Source organism: Bubalus bubalis, chromosome 16 (assembly GCF_019923935.1).
Source record: "Bubalus bubalis isolate 160015118507 breed Murrah chromosome 16, NDDB_SH_1, whole genome shotgun sequence".
Lineage (NCBI taxonomy): Eukaryota > Metazoa > Chordata > Mammalia > Artiodactyla > Bovidae > Bubalus > Bubalus bubalis.
In genome coordinates, this window is record NC_059172.1 from 33,015,622 (window position 1) to 33,032,822 (window position 17,201).

At 58.4% G+C, this 17,201-nt stretch overlaps 1 protein-coding gene across 4 annotated transcripts; it reads right to left on the reverse strand.

The window, feature by feature from the left end:
* Positions 1-446: 446 nt before the first annotated feature.
* On the reverse strand, positions 447-16,009 carry INPPL1 (inositol polyphosphate phosphatase like 1). Of its 4 annotated transcripts, none has more exons than XM_044929404.1 (29): positions 15,641-16,009; positions 14,218-14,619; positions 11,348-11,411; positions 11,106-11,256; positions 10,757-10,877; positions 10,388-10,528; positions 10,049-10,142; positions 9,854-9,943; positions 9,586-9,684; positions 9,323-9,473; positions 9,126-9,232; positions 8,703-8,805; positions 8,424-8,620; positions 8,022-8,139; positions 7,342-7,438; positions 6,910-7,048; positions 6,695-6,794; positions 6,507-6,595; positions 6,193-6,274; positions 5,971-6,060; positions 5,292-5,405; positions 5,066-5,154; positions 4,560-4,647; positions 4,312-4,467; positions 3,994-4,072; positions 3,760-3,900; positions 1,763-2,456; positions 1,373-1,506; positions 447-1,266 (listed from the first exon to the last, which is right to left on the reverse strand). In XM_044929404.1, exons 2-29 carry the CDS (start codon positions 14,412-14,414, stop codon positions 1,176-1,178), a joined length of 3,816 nt encoding a protein of 1,271 aa, XP_044785339.1. In that variant the 5' UTR covers positions 14,415-14,619; positions 15,641-16,009; the 3' UTR covers positions 447-1,175. The 4 variants fall into 4 exon arrangements, with proteins under 4 accessions (XP_044785339.1, XP_025122242.1, XP_044785340.1 ...); XM_025266457.1 differs by lacking the exon at positions 15,641-16,009 and adding an exon at positions 15,434-15,577; XM_044929405.1 differs by lacking the exon at positions 15,641-16,009 and adding an exon at positions 15,299-15,318.
* Between the last annotated feature and the right edge of the window lie 1,192 nt (positions 16,010-17,201).

The following is a 17,201-nucleotide window of genomic DNA, read 5'->3' on the forward strand; positions in this document are numbered from 1 at the left end:
GATGCCCTCCAGGAGAGCTCAGAGCCCCCGCTTCTAGCCTGGCTGTCTTTGAAAAGGGGATCAAACAGTGCCTGCCCCAACAGTGCTCAAAGGTGAATCCTCAAATGGAACAGCCCGGCTTCCTCCCCTGCCTCTGCAGCTGGCTGGGTCTCCCCTCGGCTTGGTGACCAGCCTGCTGCCCCAGCCCTTGGGCCCACCCACAGTGACCCCACCCATACAAAGGCTGGTCATCATTGGGATAAAGAGTGGCGAAAAGGGTCCCACCGCCGTTTTGTCCCTCACTCCTCCCCACCCATCCTCAGCCGGTCTGGCACAGAGGGGAGGCCCTGAGATGAGCAGAGCTGCCAGGGCATCGGAACAGAGGGGCTTCCTCTTTCCTGTCTTTTTTGTTGTTGTTGCTGTTTTCTTTGAAAAACTTGTAATTTATTGAGGTGAGTTTTGCTCAATCCAAATAAAACTTAATTTATTGACATCACACTGGAACCCTTCGGTACCCATGAAGGGGATAGGCTGCCTGCAAGAGCCCAGTTCCCCTTATGACCAGCGAGGAACCCCCAGCTGCCACACAGCTGCAGTGCAGGTGGTATAGACCAGGAGACAAAACTAAGCAAACTGGCGCTTTGTGGCCAAGATTCTTTGCCCCCACCCAAACCAGCCCTAATAACATTAAAGTGCCCGCCCTCCCTAAGCCCACACAGAAAAGCTTAAATAAACCCCAGCCCGGGTCTTGGGCTATTCCTTCATTTCCGGACGGACACCCCTGAGAGGGGGTTGGGAGAGGTCCCAGCTGAGCCCCTTCACCAGTGGTTCAGCCTGGGTGGAGGGTGGCAGGAACAACGGTGAAAGTGGGGACCCAAGACGTACCCAAATGGACCCCATGGCCCCCCTGGGGCTGGAGGAGTGGCCCAGAAAAGGAAGACAGCACCAGAATAACCGAGGTCCTCGGTAACCATGGCAACTGACCTCCAGAGCCCTGGCTCTAAAAGGTGAGGGGTAGGATGTCCTAATTAGGACAATGATTGGGCAAATGACTGGGCAGTAGGGAACACAGGTCCCCAATAAATAGGCAGAAAAGTACTGCCCCGACCCCTTATAACTCTTAAACTTCAGGGCTCTGGCTGGGCCTTCAAGGGCGGGTTTGGCGCTCAGTTCGCAGCTTCAAAATGCCACCGCGGTCACTTGCTGAGCTGCAGGGTGTCCAGAAGGAGGCGCTTGTGAGCCGGGTCCTGCACCCCAGCTTCCTCCAGGTCTTCTTCAGTGATATCGCTGTAAGGGTAAGAGATGCTGGGAGAAAGGTCAGGTGGTCCAGAGAGCCCCTAGCTCCGCCCCCAAGGTCAGTCCCACCCCATCCACTTCCAGCCCCCGCCCCCACCTGAGAAACTCCAGGTCGTCCCAGCCATTGTGCACCAGTCCCTCCTCATAGCGTTCCAAGCCGATGGCCCTCAGCCAGGCTCCCATGCCTGCCTCACCCAGCCCGCCAGCCCGCCCGACCTGCGGGCACGGAACCTGAGGGAACAGAGCAAGTTAGAGGGAGCACTGAGGGGGCCTGCACACACAGGACTTGCAGGCAGCCATATTCTGCCGCGTGCTCTGGGGTGGGGAGAGAGGCAGAGCAAGGGGCTGATTACTGCCACCTTCAGCTCCCCAGTGCCCAGCCCAGGGCAGAGGGGACACCACTGAGTGCTGAGTGGTGAAGTAAAGAGATGCCCCCACCGCGGGCAGGCACACTCTGCAGGCACACAGCCACCCCAGGCCCACACACCTCTTCTGCCAGGTCCTCCTGGATGCTCTCCCGGATGCGAGGCGGAGGGAAGCTGAGAGGCCGGCCGTAGTCTGAGGGCAGCCCACGGGGCGGCTGTAGCTCCAGGGGGCCTGGCAGGAGCTCCAGGGGGCCTGGCAGGAGCATGGCGCGGCCAGGTCCGGCGGGAGCATAGTCCACCTCACTCAGTGTCTTGGCCATCTGCAGCACTGAGCAGGAGCGATCATCCCCACTGGCTACCTCTCCCAGGAAAGTGCTGGCGGGTGAGGGCCCTGGCGGGAGCGGGGGTCTTGGATGGGCCTTGGGAGGTGGTGGGCCACGAGCCTCACCCCCACTGCGGCCCCGGATCACTGGCCCTGGCAGAGGATCCAGACTAGGGGGCAGGAAGATGGCTGAATCCGGCAGTGGTGGTGGTGGAAAGTCTGGAGGGGGCAGTGTGCCCCCAGAGTCCTCATCTGATGAGCTCCCCTCTCCTGCACGAGGAGGCCGGTGGCGCCCAAGCTGTGGGGCAGGCACTGTGATGGCCACTTTGTTCTTGGTGGCAGGTGGGACAGGAGCCCTGGCAGGTGAGGGTGGCTCCGGGGGCAGCAGCTGGTGTGGCACCCCTTCAAGGACGTAGTAGGCAGGGTTATTGAAGCTGTTCTTGGGTGGGGGGGCCACCACCCCTTCCAGCTCTGGAGCCCCCTCTGGCTTCAACCTGGGTTTGGGAGCAGAATAAAATCAGGGCCCAGAATCAAGGGGAGAAGGGCAGTGGGTGTGGTGGAAGGAGCACCGGGTGGGGAGTCAGGAGATGTAAGCCCCCACCCCTAGACTTGCATGTGACCGTGGGCACGTCACCTTCCCTCTCTGCCCCTTTGTGTCTTCATCTCTAAAACTGGGGAGACAATTGGATAACCCTCAATCTTCCTTGCCTCACTCGCTAAGAGTCTCCAACCTTTTTTTGATTTTGTAACTGTAAAAGCTGTAAAATGGGTGAAAACAGAGGCCAGAAGGCAGGGCAATAAAAGCCTTCAATGAGAATGACCAGCCAGATGTGGAAAGCCCTGGAGGCATCTGAGCCCAGTCTACTGAGGAATCTTACTCACAGATTCAGGTTAGTTTTATTCAAGGCTGAAGATAAAACCAAGGTGCCTGATAATAGCTGAAGATGACTGAAAATGCACCAGGAGTTTTTATGTTCAAATGACAACTGGATATAATTAAAAAGCAAGCCTCACTTTCCCAAAGTATGATCCATGGAACACTATACTTGACCTTGAACCTTAAACAACATGGGCTTGAACTACACGGGTCCAACTCTATGCAGTTTTTTTCACTACTACGGTACTGCACGATATATGAGCCACATTTGTTGAATCCATGTGGAACTTCAGATACACAGGAACTGGGGATCCAGAGGGAAGATTATGAGTTATACACCCCTAACCCCTGCCATGTTCAAGGGTCAACTGTAGTTCCCCAGGATATTAATAGTTATTGCATGGAAAAGTTTCCTGGCCCATTAAGTTTGGGAAACTATATTCAACACAGCTGAAAAAGGATTTCCTTCCTGTCCACAAGCTCAGAGCTTTTGCTGATACTATTGTGCACTGGGAATATCTAAGAAAAGAATCTAGTAACAACCATTTCCCAAACTCATTTGACAACAAACCGTTTTCCAGTGGGGCATCTTGTAGGACAGTGTTCCATAGAACACCCCAGGGAAATCTGCTGAGACACAGGCCTTCTCCAAACAGAAGGCTCAAGTTAAGTATCTAAGGGAGCTGTTGCAGAAACCATTTCTAAGTCTATTTTTTAAGACAGAAGTGAGAGGAGAGGCTGACTGTGCTCCTTTTGACTCAGAGAACCACACCTTCAAGAGGCCTGGCTGGCCAGTGGCCACGGGCGTAGGGCCCCACAGAGACCCAAGCAGTAGATGATCCCCAGACCAACCCTGAGAGCCACGCACAGTGATGGATCAAGATGGGTAAGGGATGGGAATGACAGTTTCCTTCTCTCACCTGGGAGTCAAGGGCTCCTCCCGGGGAGCAGCTCGGGGCGGGGCTGGGGGCCTCCCAGTTGGTGGTGGCTTCTCTGGTTCTTCAAATAACTTGGACAGGGGGCAGGAGGCCTCTGTGGAGGCTGGCTTTCGGCTCCCTGACCTGCAGGGTGCACAGGGGAGGGAGATGAAGCAGGGGCTGGCCATGAGTCCCCAGGCACCACTTCAAGTGACTCCCCACAGAGCCCCAGCTCACCGGGGATCCTGGCTGCCTCGGGACACAGAGGGGGCTTTGCTCTTTGCTCCTGCCTCGTCCTTATCAATGCTGATCCACTCTGGGAGGGGAAGGGAAAGGAGACTTAGAAGGGACCTGGGGTCCTGCACCCCATAGACACCCATGGGCTAGCTAGCCCCTTCCCAGCTACTCCCTAGGGCAGGCCCCCCCCAGACCTGGATGTACAACTGCCAAATGTTCCAGGATTCCAACGCCCACCCGGCAGCCCTGGTCCTCCTCTCCTAGACCTGCCCGCACCGCCCCATTGTATGCCCAAACCCCTCCCAATGGAGCCCCCACCATAGAGTCGCTCACGGGTGCCCAGGCGCTCTGTGGGCACCCGCACCTTCATGGAGCCACGGATGTTGCCTGTCTCCTCGCCGCGGTGGGACAGGAAGGTCAGGAACTGCTGGGCTGTGCTGCCAATCATTGACTTGAGCGCCACCACGCACTCCCCTGAAGGGCAGATGGAACAGACCAGCAAATTGCCAGGCCTTCCTAGGGCCCTGCCTGGCTTTCTGTGCCCCTCGGCCCCCCTCTGCCCTCACCATAGGATTCGTAGCCGTCCATGGACTTAACTGTGAGCAAGAGGTGCTGGTCTTGCAGGTACTCGATATCAGCCAGAATGGGGTTGAGCTGGGAGCAGAGAGGCCCAGTGAGGAATAAAGCACACCCCACCCCACTTCCTGCCATGACTGTGGCTCATCCCACCCTCAAGCTTGTCCATGCTCACTCCCGTCCACCTGAAGGAAAGATTTCCATGGGCCTTTCAGAGCACTCAAGAGCCCTGTAACTAATTGATTTTCTGCATCAACAATGGCCAACACAGCATCTGACGTTTAGTGAAGCCTTGAGAAGTATCTATGGAACGAATGAATGAACTGCAACCTGGTCTCCAAACCCCCCTCCCCCCGCAAATAAAGCACATGCCCTCGTCCTCACTCATGCCCACTCCACACACAAGCCCACACTGTGGGCTCTTCCCACCCTCCCAGGCAGGCTCCAAGTGGCATCTGGCTGCACTTCCTTCTGTGCCCTCACCCCCAAGCCTCACCGTGGGCAGCTGGCGTGAGGACCACTGCACCTTGAGGAAGTTGATGTTGTCACTGCTCTGGGCATCATTTTCAAAGCTCTTCTTATACTCTGGTTGGGGGAGGGGACACCCAACTGAGTGCCACCTCTCAGCTTCCCTTCCCCCTAACTAGGGGGCTGCCCACTCTGGGCACCTCAGGCCTCCCATCCCCCATGGCCCACACCCAGCCCTGGGCCCCGCCTCAGACCCTCCAGACAGGTAGAGTAGAACTCGATGAAGAACTTGGTGCGGCTGGCCGTCTTCACAATGGCCTCAATGCTCTCAAACTCGATGTAGGCCTGGTCTGAGGTCTTTGAGAGCCCTGAGGAGCAAAGGGAGGAATGCAGACAGGAGGGCTGAGAGGTGGCAGAAGGAACAGGACACAGAGACTGAGCATTGGGGCAGGGAATCTGGAGCCCTGGCAGAGCAGGAGGGAAGGCCAGGAGGGGCCTCCTCCATCCCAAGCAGCCCAGGGAGACCCCAAAGCCTGGACCTGGGGCTGGGACAGGCAGACAACCCAAGAATGAGAGACCATCTGAGAAGGGGCCGGGAACCAGAGTGCCTGCAGGATATGCCCGCCAACAATCCACCATGCCACTAGGCACACGGGTACACGAGGAGCCCCAGGCAGGCAGGAACATGTACACAATTACCTCCATACGCACACACCTGCTCACGGGCATATACCTCCCACGGTGACTCAGGAACACAGACACCTTTACACATCACATATTCAGACACATTCCTGCACATGCATGTATGTACCCGCCCCTACACACCCACCCACACACACACTCAGATATATTCAAAGCTATGCACACCCCCCAGGCTAGCACCTGCACCCACCCAGATGGATGCCGCACCCACAGCACAGCCAGAATAGCCACCTTTCTTGGAGATGAACTGAGAGGTAACTCCAACCTCAAACGTCCCAAACACAGGGGAGTGGTCGCTGGTGACGATGTCATCTGTGCAACCTGGGGGAGGGGAGTAGGAATGGGGGCTCAGGTGAAAGCTCCTTACTCTCTGCTCCTGATTCCCAAAGCCAAGGCAGAGTCAGGTCAGGGACCACCCGGGATCGCCCATCACCCTGGCCGGGAGGCTCTGACCATAGGAATTGCAGATGATGTGGGTCTCAGGATAGGATTTCCAGAGAATCCGGTCACACCATGAAGGCACGTTGGTCCGGACCTGGGGCGGGGTCGGCAGTGTGGTCAGGGGTCAGCTGGGGGTTGCTCAGCTGAGGCCCATGCCCCTACCACACTGGGTCCAACATCCACCTCCAACACCCAGGATCACCCCCGAGGCCTCAAGGGGCCATAGAGGCTGGAATGGTAAGTGCAGAGGCTTGACCCCACACACACTCTTGATTCACCACAGTCCTGGGGGGTCTCCCTGGGCCTAACCCATTCTCCTCACTCACCCCCGTTGGCTTCTGCTTGTGCCAGGCATATGTATCCCGGGAACCCCGCTCATAGCGGTAAGTGGGTGGGAAGGAGATCTCCTCCTCACCTAGGAAAGGCAGGGATGGAGGGGTCAGGGCCCTGAAGACCCGGGGATCCTACTAGGACCCTGGCCCTCAGGGACTGCCACTACCATGCCCACACTCACTGAATCGAAGGAAGACCTTGTGCTTTTCCCGCTCCAAGTTGAGCTGGTCCACCCTGAGCAGGGGCTCAAACTCCTTCCTGCTGATGTAGTTCAGGATCTCCTGAGGGGAGAGGGCACATAAAAACTGGGGCCTTGCCCTCTCAAGCCAGAGGTGAGAGCCCAGCTAGGCCCCAGCCCAGCCTCCCTACCCGCCACCCACCAGGCCCTGCTCACACCTGTATATCCATGTCCAGGCGGTAGTTGAGGTCCCCGAACCAGAAGAGGTGAGTGAAGCGCAGAGATATGTCAAAGGCGCTGAGCTGCCGATCGCCCAGCGTGAGTAGCCGCAGGATGTCTAGGTAGTTCTGGTTCCGCCTGTGGTAGGGGTAGGGGGAGCTCCAGGGTCAGATGTCAGGCACAGACATGGAAATAAGAAGTCTCTGGCTGGGGTTGGGGACAGGGCAGGGATCAGGGTCCCTGGGGACAGAGGAAGGAGCTGGGGACAAGGTCAAAATCAGGGATAGACAGAGGGGTCCTGAGTTGAGGTAAGGAAGGAGGCCTTGGGGGACAGGGATGTAGGAGGGTCATGGACTAGAATACGGGAGAGGGAATAGGCCTCAGGAATAGAGGATAAGGCTAAAGAGATGACTGGGAAGGCACCCCCTCACCGGGCAGTCTTCTCATTTCCTGAGGTGAGGTGACAATTCACAAAGCCAAATGAGGTGCCATTGAACATGAAGGAGACACCCACGGCCCCCTTGTTTCCTGTCAGGGCAACAGAAGAATGTCTGGGTCACCCTCGGTGGGCTTCCAACTTTACCCCCCACCCGTTGAAGCAGCAGTGGAAAGATCCTCCCAACTCCCCCACAACATCAGGCAGGCAGTTCCCTGCATACACAACCACGCCTTCTCTGGGGTCCACACCGGGCACTTGCAGCCCCATCTGGATGGTCTGAGTCTGTCTGCACAGGAGAGCAGAGTCCCTGGAGATCACAGGGACCCCGGTGGTGAAGGGGCAAGGCTTTGTAGATACTGAGCACAATCTATCCTGAGGTAGCACACTGGACTGCAAACAGGGAGACCTGGGCACTATGCTGGTGCCAGGCTCTATCACGTACTAGCCTGTGCGACCTGGGACAGGTCACTTGACCACTCTGGGCTCGAGTTTTATCATCTATGAAATGGAGATAATTATCCTGGCCATGCCTCCTGGTGGGGCTGGAAGAGATTTAGAATATGAACATGCTTTGCAAAGTTCAGAGAGTTCTATAGATAGGAGAAGACCCCAGACCCTGGCTGGAAAGGAAGCAGGAAGAGTGGCCAGAGGGACCCCACCCTCTCTCCTCACCCAGGGTGTTGGCAATGCCAGTCTTCACGCTGGACGTACTGACATGGCTGATGCGGTTCTCGTGCTCTGGCTTGACCAGCACAGCCACCTTGATGTTCCACAGAGACTGCATAGCAATCTGGGGAGAGGGTGCAGGGTTACCCCTGCCTCAGGCTGGGCCACTATCCCCATCTCCCTCACCCTCACCCTGCCCAGCCCACACTATAGACGGTGCTGGAAATCACAAGGTAAGAAGGCCTGCCACACCTTTTCCTGAGGGACCAGAAAGAGTGGCCTTCTCACAGCATAAAGGACTCAGCATTCCTAAAGGATATTCCCAGGGACCAGAAGGAGAGCCAGTTAAGCTGAGGGGAGCCAGCCAGTGTGTGGGGAAAGGAGCTGGACACGACAACACCCCCTCACCGGGCGGTAATCCAGATCTGTGAGCTCCTTGAGGCCCCCGCGGAGCAGGTCCAGCCACTCGCGGTCGCCCACCGAGTTCTCCTGGGTCCCAAAAACATAGATGTCATGGGGTATGGTCACCGTGACCTCATCCAGGGTTTTCCCCAGACCCTTCGATGTGAACCAAGATGTCACATTTTTCGGAGGCGGCACACTTCCTGGAGGTGGAGGGGACGGGGCAGTCAGGCCCCTGCCTGGAGCCCTTACTCTCTCCCACCCCAGTCCCTCCGCAGGCCTGACCCATGTTCCAGGTGCCTATGAAGATGGAGATCATGTCGGGCTCGTCCTGCTTGGAGTGCTTGTTCTTCATGAGCTGCAGGAGCTGGCAGAAGGCTTCACGCTTCTGCAGGGGACAGCGGTCAGTCAGGCACAGGTGGGCAGCCAGGAAGTCCCCTTCCACGGGCCTACCCTGCTAGGTGGCCTGTCCCTCAAGGACAGGGACACACCTCTGGCTCACCACCACACACCCACTCCTCAAGCATACAGCAAGTGCTCAGTAAATGTTCACCGAATGATTATCAGCCCACCCTCGGGCCACCCACTCTCAGCACACCTACTCTCCACCCCATCATAACCGCCTGCCCCATGAGGGATGACATCTCTTTCCTCCCATCTGGCAGGGACCCCTGCGGCCCCCGGCGGCCAGGCCTATGCGCTGCTCACCCTGGCGCTGACGAAGATGAAGTCCTTCCGCTGCGTCCGGTCCTTCTCCTTCTCAAACACGACACCCAGCTTGTTCTGGACCCGCTGGGACTTAATGAGCTGGCGAACTAGGGGATGGAGAACGGGTCACACCACCCTGTGCCCACAGACCCAGGGGGCCCACCCTACTGCCCAACCTGGGTTGGGCCCTGGCTCACTGCGGTCATGCGTGAAGGTTGTCCAGTCCTCCTGCGAGTCCCGCTGTCTCCGCAACAGCACCAGCCGCCCACCCTCCACGTCCACACTCAGTGTGAACTTCTGTGACTTCCCAATCTTGGTCAGGTCACCCAGGGTCACATCCAGCTTCACCTGCAGGCAAGGAAGTGGGGGTGCTGCTGAAAAGACCTGGGGAGCAGGTAACACCCTCTTCACCTCCACCCGCTTTCTGCCCTGGAATGTCCCCCCACCCCCCACTATGTACCTCAAAGGCCTGCACAGGGATGGTCTTGGCCTTACGTGTGGATGGCTGCAGTGGGGCCGGGGGGGCTGTGGAACTCATGTCCTGCAGGGCCTTCAGGGCCTGGAGGGAGCAAGGGCAGGCCAGGTCAGGAGCCTTGCTGAGGGCAGGGGCAGGGAGGGCCACCGCTGATGTTGGTGTCAGTGCTGAACTACAGATTCAGGGTTCAGATCAAGACAAGGCAAGTGGCCAGGTGAGGGGATCAGGGGTCAGAGGTCAGGAGTCAGGGCACCTTCTTCTGGATGCCTGACAGGAAGTCCTTTAGCACTGACAGCTTCAGCACCAGGCTCTCTAATTCCTGCTCCCCGGTCTGTGGTGGGTTCTGCAGGGAGAACGAATGAGGTTTGTCCATGAGACCACCTAGCAGGAGCCCCCCGCCCAGTCCCGGAACACAAACCCACCCCCAGAGCTCTCTCCACAGTCCCACCTGCTGCTGCAAAAGGCGGGTCACCATGGGTGAGCTCTGCTGGTCAAACACCTTGGACAGGATCTCCAGACCTGACAGGACCTTGTCCACCTCACTATGGAGACACTAGGTCAGAACTCCTCACTCTGACCCAGGTACAGGGAAAAGGGGCTGAGTGTGTAGGAGTTTCAGCTGCCACCATGAGGATACAAGGGTTCAGATGAGGAAGAGTCAGACGGCAACAGCAGGCTCTCTGTACTGAGCCAGAGGTCAAAGGTCAGGGCATCTGTGTAGCAAGGGAGCGGGAGAGGACAGCTATGAGGTAAGGGTGGGGCGCATGGCATTGGGTGCCCCAGGTACCTGTGCAGCCTCCGGCATGAAGTGGCGAGGGTGCGGGTGAGGTGTGGCAGGTTGCTGGCTCCGCCCCGCACGGCCTCCAGGTCCAGCCCGTAGCTGCCTTTCAGGTACTCGTGCGAGACAGTGCTCAGCCCATTGGGAGCACTTGGGGGAGGGGTAAGAGGTCAGTGGAGGCCCGCTGATACTGTCCTAGCACCCCCCCCAATTCCCTAGAGGAGATGGTACAAGTGGCAATGAGAGTGCAACAGACCAGGGTGTCTGCCTCCTGGGGATCGGGCAGGGAGTGCCTTAAAGGTCTTCCCACCTTTGTTGAGGACATGGTTCTCAGAAAAGACAAGGACTGCCTGCTCAGGAGGGATTGGGGGGTCTCACCTCTCAGCAGCTGGAGTTGTGGGGGTCTCAGGGGCTGCTGGGGGGCTGCTGGGCCCCACTGGGGCAGAAATGCTGGTAGAGCCAGAGCGCGGGGGCAGTGGGGGCTTCTCGTCCTCCCCATCTATGGACAGGGGCCAGGAGGCAGCGGTATGAGCCTCCTGCTCTCCGTGAAGTGGCGGGTGGGGGTGGGTACCATGGCTGTCAGGGAGTTCCATGGAAGGGAATAAATGGCCCAGGCACCAGAAGAGTGGCAGGGGGCTTCAGAGAAGGCAGGTTGAGAAGATGGGGTGGGAAGTCACGGGGGACGTCCGGTGAGGGGCAGGGAAGGTACATGGCACCCAGGCAGCACCTGAGGCGTCACGGTCGTCCGGTGGGTCCGGCTCTCGCTCCCGCTCCACGGGCAGCAGCAGGGCACACACCAGGCCCTGGTTGGGCTGGGCATACAGGCTGATGAGCTCCCCCAGGGTCTGGAAGCGTCGCACTGGCACACCCTGTGAGGTCTGCAGGCCAGCGAGAGTGGGAGAAGAGTCAGTCACCTGGTCCCCAACCTTAGGCTAGAATCAAGGACGGGGTCAGGGTCCAAGCTCCTACCTGCACAGCCAGGAAATCTTCTCCGTCAGGTAGAATTCGGTATGTGTGCACATGCTTCTGATACCTGATGGCAAAGCAGGGGGTCCAAATCTGTCTCCCCCAGGATGGCATCTAAGTCCCAAGGCATCTGTTCCTCCGGCCAACCAGCGGGCCCAGCCCCCGGGGCCCCTTGGCTAGGTTTCCCTGAAACTGTCTACCCAGGCTGCACAGGGTTAATGATGGGGCCTGTCCACTCTATCCTGCTGGTGCTAAGCAGAGCAGGAATGACCGGACCCCACCCCAGACCTACATATGCTCCACACCCACTGCAAGGCCGGGGAAGCAACAGGCAGCTCTTTTGTGGCTTCCACAGCTGTCTAAACAGACCCTCTGGGCTGTGGTACTAGTCTGGGCCCCCCGCCAGAGTTAAGAGTCCTCAGAAGCCTGGGTAACTCGTCTGCGTGCATGGGTGATGTGCTATCACACGTGCGTCTGCCGCCTGTGTTTACACTGGTTGTATGGTTCTGCTGGAGTCAGGTGTGTCTGAAGCAGTCTTGCTGAGGGGATGTGGGAATACCACCCTAGGGCTTTCCTTTTCCTTCCTCAGACACCAGGAAATTGGAAGGACACATGGGGGCCCCTGGTGGGGGACCTGGGCCTCTAGGAGCCCCAAGCTGAGGAGGGGCACGAGGGGTGCTGACAGATGGCAGCAACAGCTGAGCAGGTGACAGCTGAGCCTGGTCCAAATGGCACAGCCCGCGCTCGGTGGGGGTGGAGGATTTCTACAGCCACGCCTCCAGGCAGGCTTGCCCAAGGGAGTCACCTGGACCCTGTGTCGGGCAGTAGGTGGGTACTGGCACTAGAGAGGATCAAACGTCTATTTGAGGAGACCCTATACCCTGGGCACAGGGCCACCCTCTCCTCTCAGGTAAAATCTCCTTTTGGGGACTCTCCTGACCACTGGGCACAAACTGTGTGGGTATCTATGTGTGACTGGGTGTGTTGGTTTGTGGACTGTGGGTCTGTGTTTATAACAATAATAGCAAAAAACAACAACAACAACAACAATAATAGCATCCCATTAACTGCGTCCTATCTCTGTGACAAGCCAGGTACTCAACGTCCTACAGACATGATCTCATTTAATCCTCACACTTTAAGGAAGATATTATTATTATTATCATCCCCATTCTCCAGAAAAGGAAACTGAGGCTCAAGGAAGAAAAGTGATTTGCCTAAGGCCACCAAGGAAGAGGCCAAGCTAGCATTTAGTCAGGACAGAGACCAGGACCTGTATCCTGGCCTGCTTGTCGGATTGCCTGTGACTACAGGGGCAGGGGTGTGTCTTTGTTTCCCCTGTACACATAGGTGTCATGTACAGGTAAGCAAGTTTGTTTCTGATCACCCACCTCTAGGTTCCTGAGATGCAGGGAGTAACCCGAGTCAGCTGGTAAAGCTGAAGCCCCCACACACAGACAGACCCCCACCCCACCCAGCCCCTCCCTGGTAATGGAGCCAGAATTTTTCCCTCCTGGGACAATAATGTTCCTCGTCCAGACACAGGCCCAGCTGTCCCCCTCCCACTCAACAGCTGACCTAGCACCTGCCTCCCTCCCCTCCCTAATTAGGGGGTATGCCTCACAGGGGGCTGGTATGCAGGACTCTTAAGATATTCATCTGCCCAGGCTGTCTCTCGTCAGTCTCCCCTCTTGGGCCTCAGACGTGGGACATAAGCTGAAACTTAAGGGATATAAGCCCCTTCCTCTTCAGGTCCACTGCCTAGGCCAGGGTTTCTCAACCTCAGCACCACGAACATTATGGACAGCATTCTTCTGTTGTGAGGGACGGTCCTGTGTGCTGTCGAACAGCATCCCTGGCTTCTGCGCACTAGGAGCAGGTAGCATGATACCAGTTGTGACAATCAAAAATATCTCTGCCAACTGTCCCGAGGGGTAAAATCAACCCCAACTGAAAACCCCTGGCCTAGGCCAGTGTACCCCCAAGATGTGAGAACAGAGGGGAAAGAGACAAGGATAGGGACTTGGGAGGGCTCATGGAGCTGAGCAACATAACTAGAGTTAAACAAAGCAGCATCACAGCTTCCCACTCACTACCTCCCACTCCAGAGGCCTACAGGAGCCCACCCAGTGGCTGATCTGGGTTGGGGGAGGGGGGGCCTGCAGCTCAGGAAGATTCCAAAACCGAAAGTGCAAACCCACCCAACACCACCGCCACACATGGCTGATGGGTAGAAGCACAAAACCAGGCCCACTTGGAGAGCTGCCAAGTCTAGCCCCACACTCAGCACCCACAGCTCAGGCCTAGGGCAGCCGCATTCCCAAAGCTAGAGCACACACACTCACTGACTGATTCATGAAATAATGACAAGGCCCCATACAGCCTCCCCTCCCCTTCTCCTCCACACTACCCTGCCCCCCAGACCCAGTCATACATATCCAGGCAGGCCCCAGTCTCAGTCCTGGGATTCAGAAAGTCCCCATAAGGAAGCTGCTGGGCATCCCCCAACACAGGCCATCAGTTCCTCTGGCCCCGGCTCCTAGTCAGATACCTGATCCCTACATAAACACAAATGCACACAACCTTGGAATGTACACACTCACGCCTGCCTGGAGGATGCCTGACCCGGTCTACCAGAGACTCCTTGCATTTTCCCCAATTACAGCCACCCGGGGCAGCAGGACCCCACATACTCTGCCCCCAGACACACAGCAGGAAGGAAGTGCTCCCAGCATCCTTCCTTAAGTCCGGCAGAAAGCCAAGGTCCTCACTCTGGGGGGCGCTGGCGTCCCACGGTCCCAGGCCCTACCCCCACAACACTCAAGGAAGCCCGGGCCGTGTCCCCGCCCGCTTGGAGCCCCGGCCCCACTCACAGGACGCAGAGAGCAAAGGCTCCCGCCACGCTCTCGCTGTCTCGGACCAGGAAGCTGCCATCGCGGCCTGCCCGGGCCAGCAGCTCCTCGGCGGCGGCGCGGCTCAGGTCGCGGTGGTACCAGGCGGGGGCCGGGCTGCCCAAAGCGGCCCCCGGCCCAGCGGCCCCCGGCCCCGGCGCTCCGCACGCGGAAGCCATGGCCCGCGCAGGGCTCAGCGCCGCCCGCGCCCACCGTCCCGCGCCATCCGCCCCGGGACGCTCGGGGCTGAGGCTGGGACCGGGCCCGGGTCCCGGGGCTAAGGATCCGCCGGCGAGGCCGACCCAGAGATCGGAGCTCCGCGTTCCGCCTCGCTTGCCGCCGGGTTTGCCGCGCAGCCGACGCCGCCAGCAGCGCCGGCCTCAACTTGAAGAGAAAGAAAAGTTTGTTCAGAGGCGGCGGGGGAGGGGCAGGAGCGGAGCGCCGTGCCGGGCGGCCGGCCCCCACCCCCACCGCTCGGCCCGAGGCCCGGCCCGCCCCTGCCCCCACCCTCTTCCCCATGGGGAAGTTGCCCTCTGCATCCCGCAGGACCCAGGACCCCCCAAGTCCCAGGGCCTCTCAAACCCCACATGATCCTGCCCCGCCATCACCAGAGGCGATCCAGCTCCTAACCCCCGCATCGAAGCCCAAGTCCCTCCCCCCCCCCATCCTGCGCCCGACACTTCGGGATCCCGACCCCTTCCTTCTACATTGGCAATTATACAACCCCCCAACTCCCATAAACGTTTGATCCCACCCTCAAATCCTTTCCATTCGGACTCCCTACAGACTCGTAGGATCGAGTTACCAAAATCTGCAAAGGATCCCATGATGAACCTCCCCTGCCGTCCCCTCTCCCCATCATCCCCAACTCCCTTGAAATCCCCTCTTAGACCTGAACCCTCAAACTCTACTGGGTCCAAATCCCGTGGGGGGGGATCCCTTACAAACCCCCAGAAGAGCTCCAGTGTCCTCGAATCCCCAAGCACCGTCCCTGGCAGCCCCTCTCAGCCCAGGCAGAGCCCTTCCCCCTCTCGGCCAAGTTCCCTGGCACCATCCCCCAAACCCGCAGGCCCCGGCCTTGAGGGGTTCAGCAGTCAAGAGAGCAGGCCTCCTTTTGCCCACACAGAAGAAAGTTCCCTCAGCCCCCCGGGCTCCCGACCTATCCCTAGAGCCTCGGCTGCCGTACTCAGACTCCCACCTCCTGGGCTGCTCCGAAGCCCCCTTCCCCGGGGAAGCGGCCCTGGACTCTCAGCGGCCACTTAAGATGGCCATCCGCCGCCGCCGCACCCCCCTCGCCTTCCGCCCCGCCCGCCGCTCCGCCCCCGCTGCTCTCCGCGGAGCCGGGGGTAGCACCCGCGCGCCCCGCCTCGCCCGGGCCCAGCGCCTTGATCCCAGAGCTGCTGACCGGCCGATTGACCTCGGGCAGGTCACGGCGCCTCTCCGAGCCTCGCCTTCCGGCTCTGTAAAATGGGGATAACGTTTTGAGGGCAGAGTCCAGGGGACTGTGCTTGTAAAGCTCTCGGCACGGGGCCCGGCATCCAGTGGGCGCTCCCGAAGGGCGGCTATTTTTATTATTAATTAAGGAGTAACGAAGGTGACAGCTGTGTAAACTGTAAAGCGCGGCGGCGGAACGAACGGGTATTATTAGCACCCGCCCCCGCCCCAGCTACTCCCTCCAAGTCAACAAACTTGAGCCTTTGTGGGCGGGACGCGGAGCCAGGAGCCCCCTAGACCGGGTTCGCTCCGTCGTCCCCTGGCCTCTTACTCTCCCACCAGGAGAGGCAGGGCCCCTGAGCCGCCCGGAAAGGTCAGCTGCTCTTAGGAGGGTCTGGCCCACCCCTCCCCAAAAAAAGACCTAGCCGGTGGCGGCGTCTCCTGGGAGTCCGCTTCCTGCCCCGCCCCTCCGCCCCCTGGATCCTTAAAGGCACAGGCCTCCCGCCTGGTTCCCACTGCCGCCAACTCAGGCCGCTGTCAGAGGATCCCCTTTAACCTGGGAATTTTCACTTTGCTGAATAGAATCTGTGTCTGGGTCAATTTCAATGAGTTCCTTTCTCTGTTTCAAATATACAGTGACTTTACCCAGCTGGAGCAAAACCAGGGATGTGGAGAGGGGTCTGTAGGGCCTTCCAGACTAGATAAACGTAATGACTGAGACCCACCCACACGCGAAACAGTGTCTCAAGACCTCTCCAGTAACCCAATTACTCGTACTCTAATCTGTGGCCAACTTCCCCCTTCAGTTACCTCTTGTTATGAGGAGGCGAGAGAGACCTAGACTGAGTTTTCACTCCTGGCTTCTAGTTTCAAGTTGAGAACACCACCTGCCTGGAGTTCTCATTCAGGTACCTGCGCCTCTCTGAAGATAGCTGTGGTTGGGATGTGGAGACAAAGGCTTCCTCCAAGGGGAAGCCGGAGACCCTGAGATAAACTGAGGCCCAGTTCCTGGGGACTGTGTAACGACAGAGCAGTCCTCCAGGAGAGGCACACCTACCAGTCCTGGAGGGGACAAAGGTACCTACCAATCCTGGAGGGGACAAAGGTGTCGGGGATAGTTCCCGCCTCTGAGAAGCCCTAAGAGTTTCCGCCCCTCTTCCAGCCACGCTTCCAGGACTCAGCAGGGCTGAACTAGGGCTAGAATCTGCAGTGTTTGCTCTGCAGGAACCTCACAAACTGCCCTCTTCTCTGAGGTGCCAAGCCCCAACTCTGCCCCTTCAGTCAGTATCATGGGTGAATTTGTTTACACACACACACACCCAGCCTTCCCTGGACTCCAATCCCCAGTTTTCCCATATCAGCACAAGGGAGCACAGAGCCTGGGGAAAAGGCCTTCCTCTGGGACCCAATATAAATAATGAAGTCCTGGACTTGGCTGTCTCATTTGAGGCTACAAGGGCCACAGGATCCCTGAGGACTAATAATGTGCAGGCACCGGGCACACATGCTTTCTAGGCAATATTTCACAACTA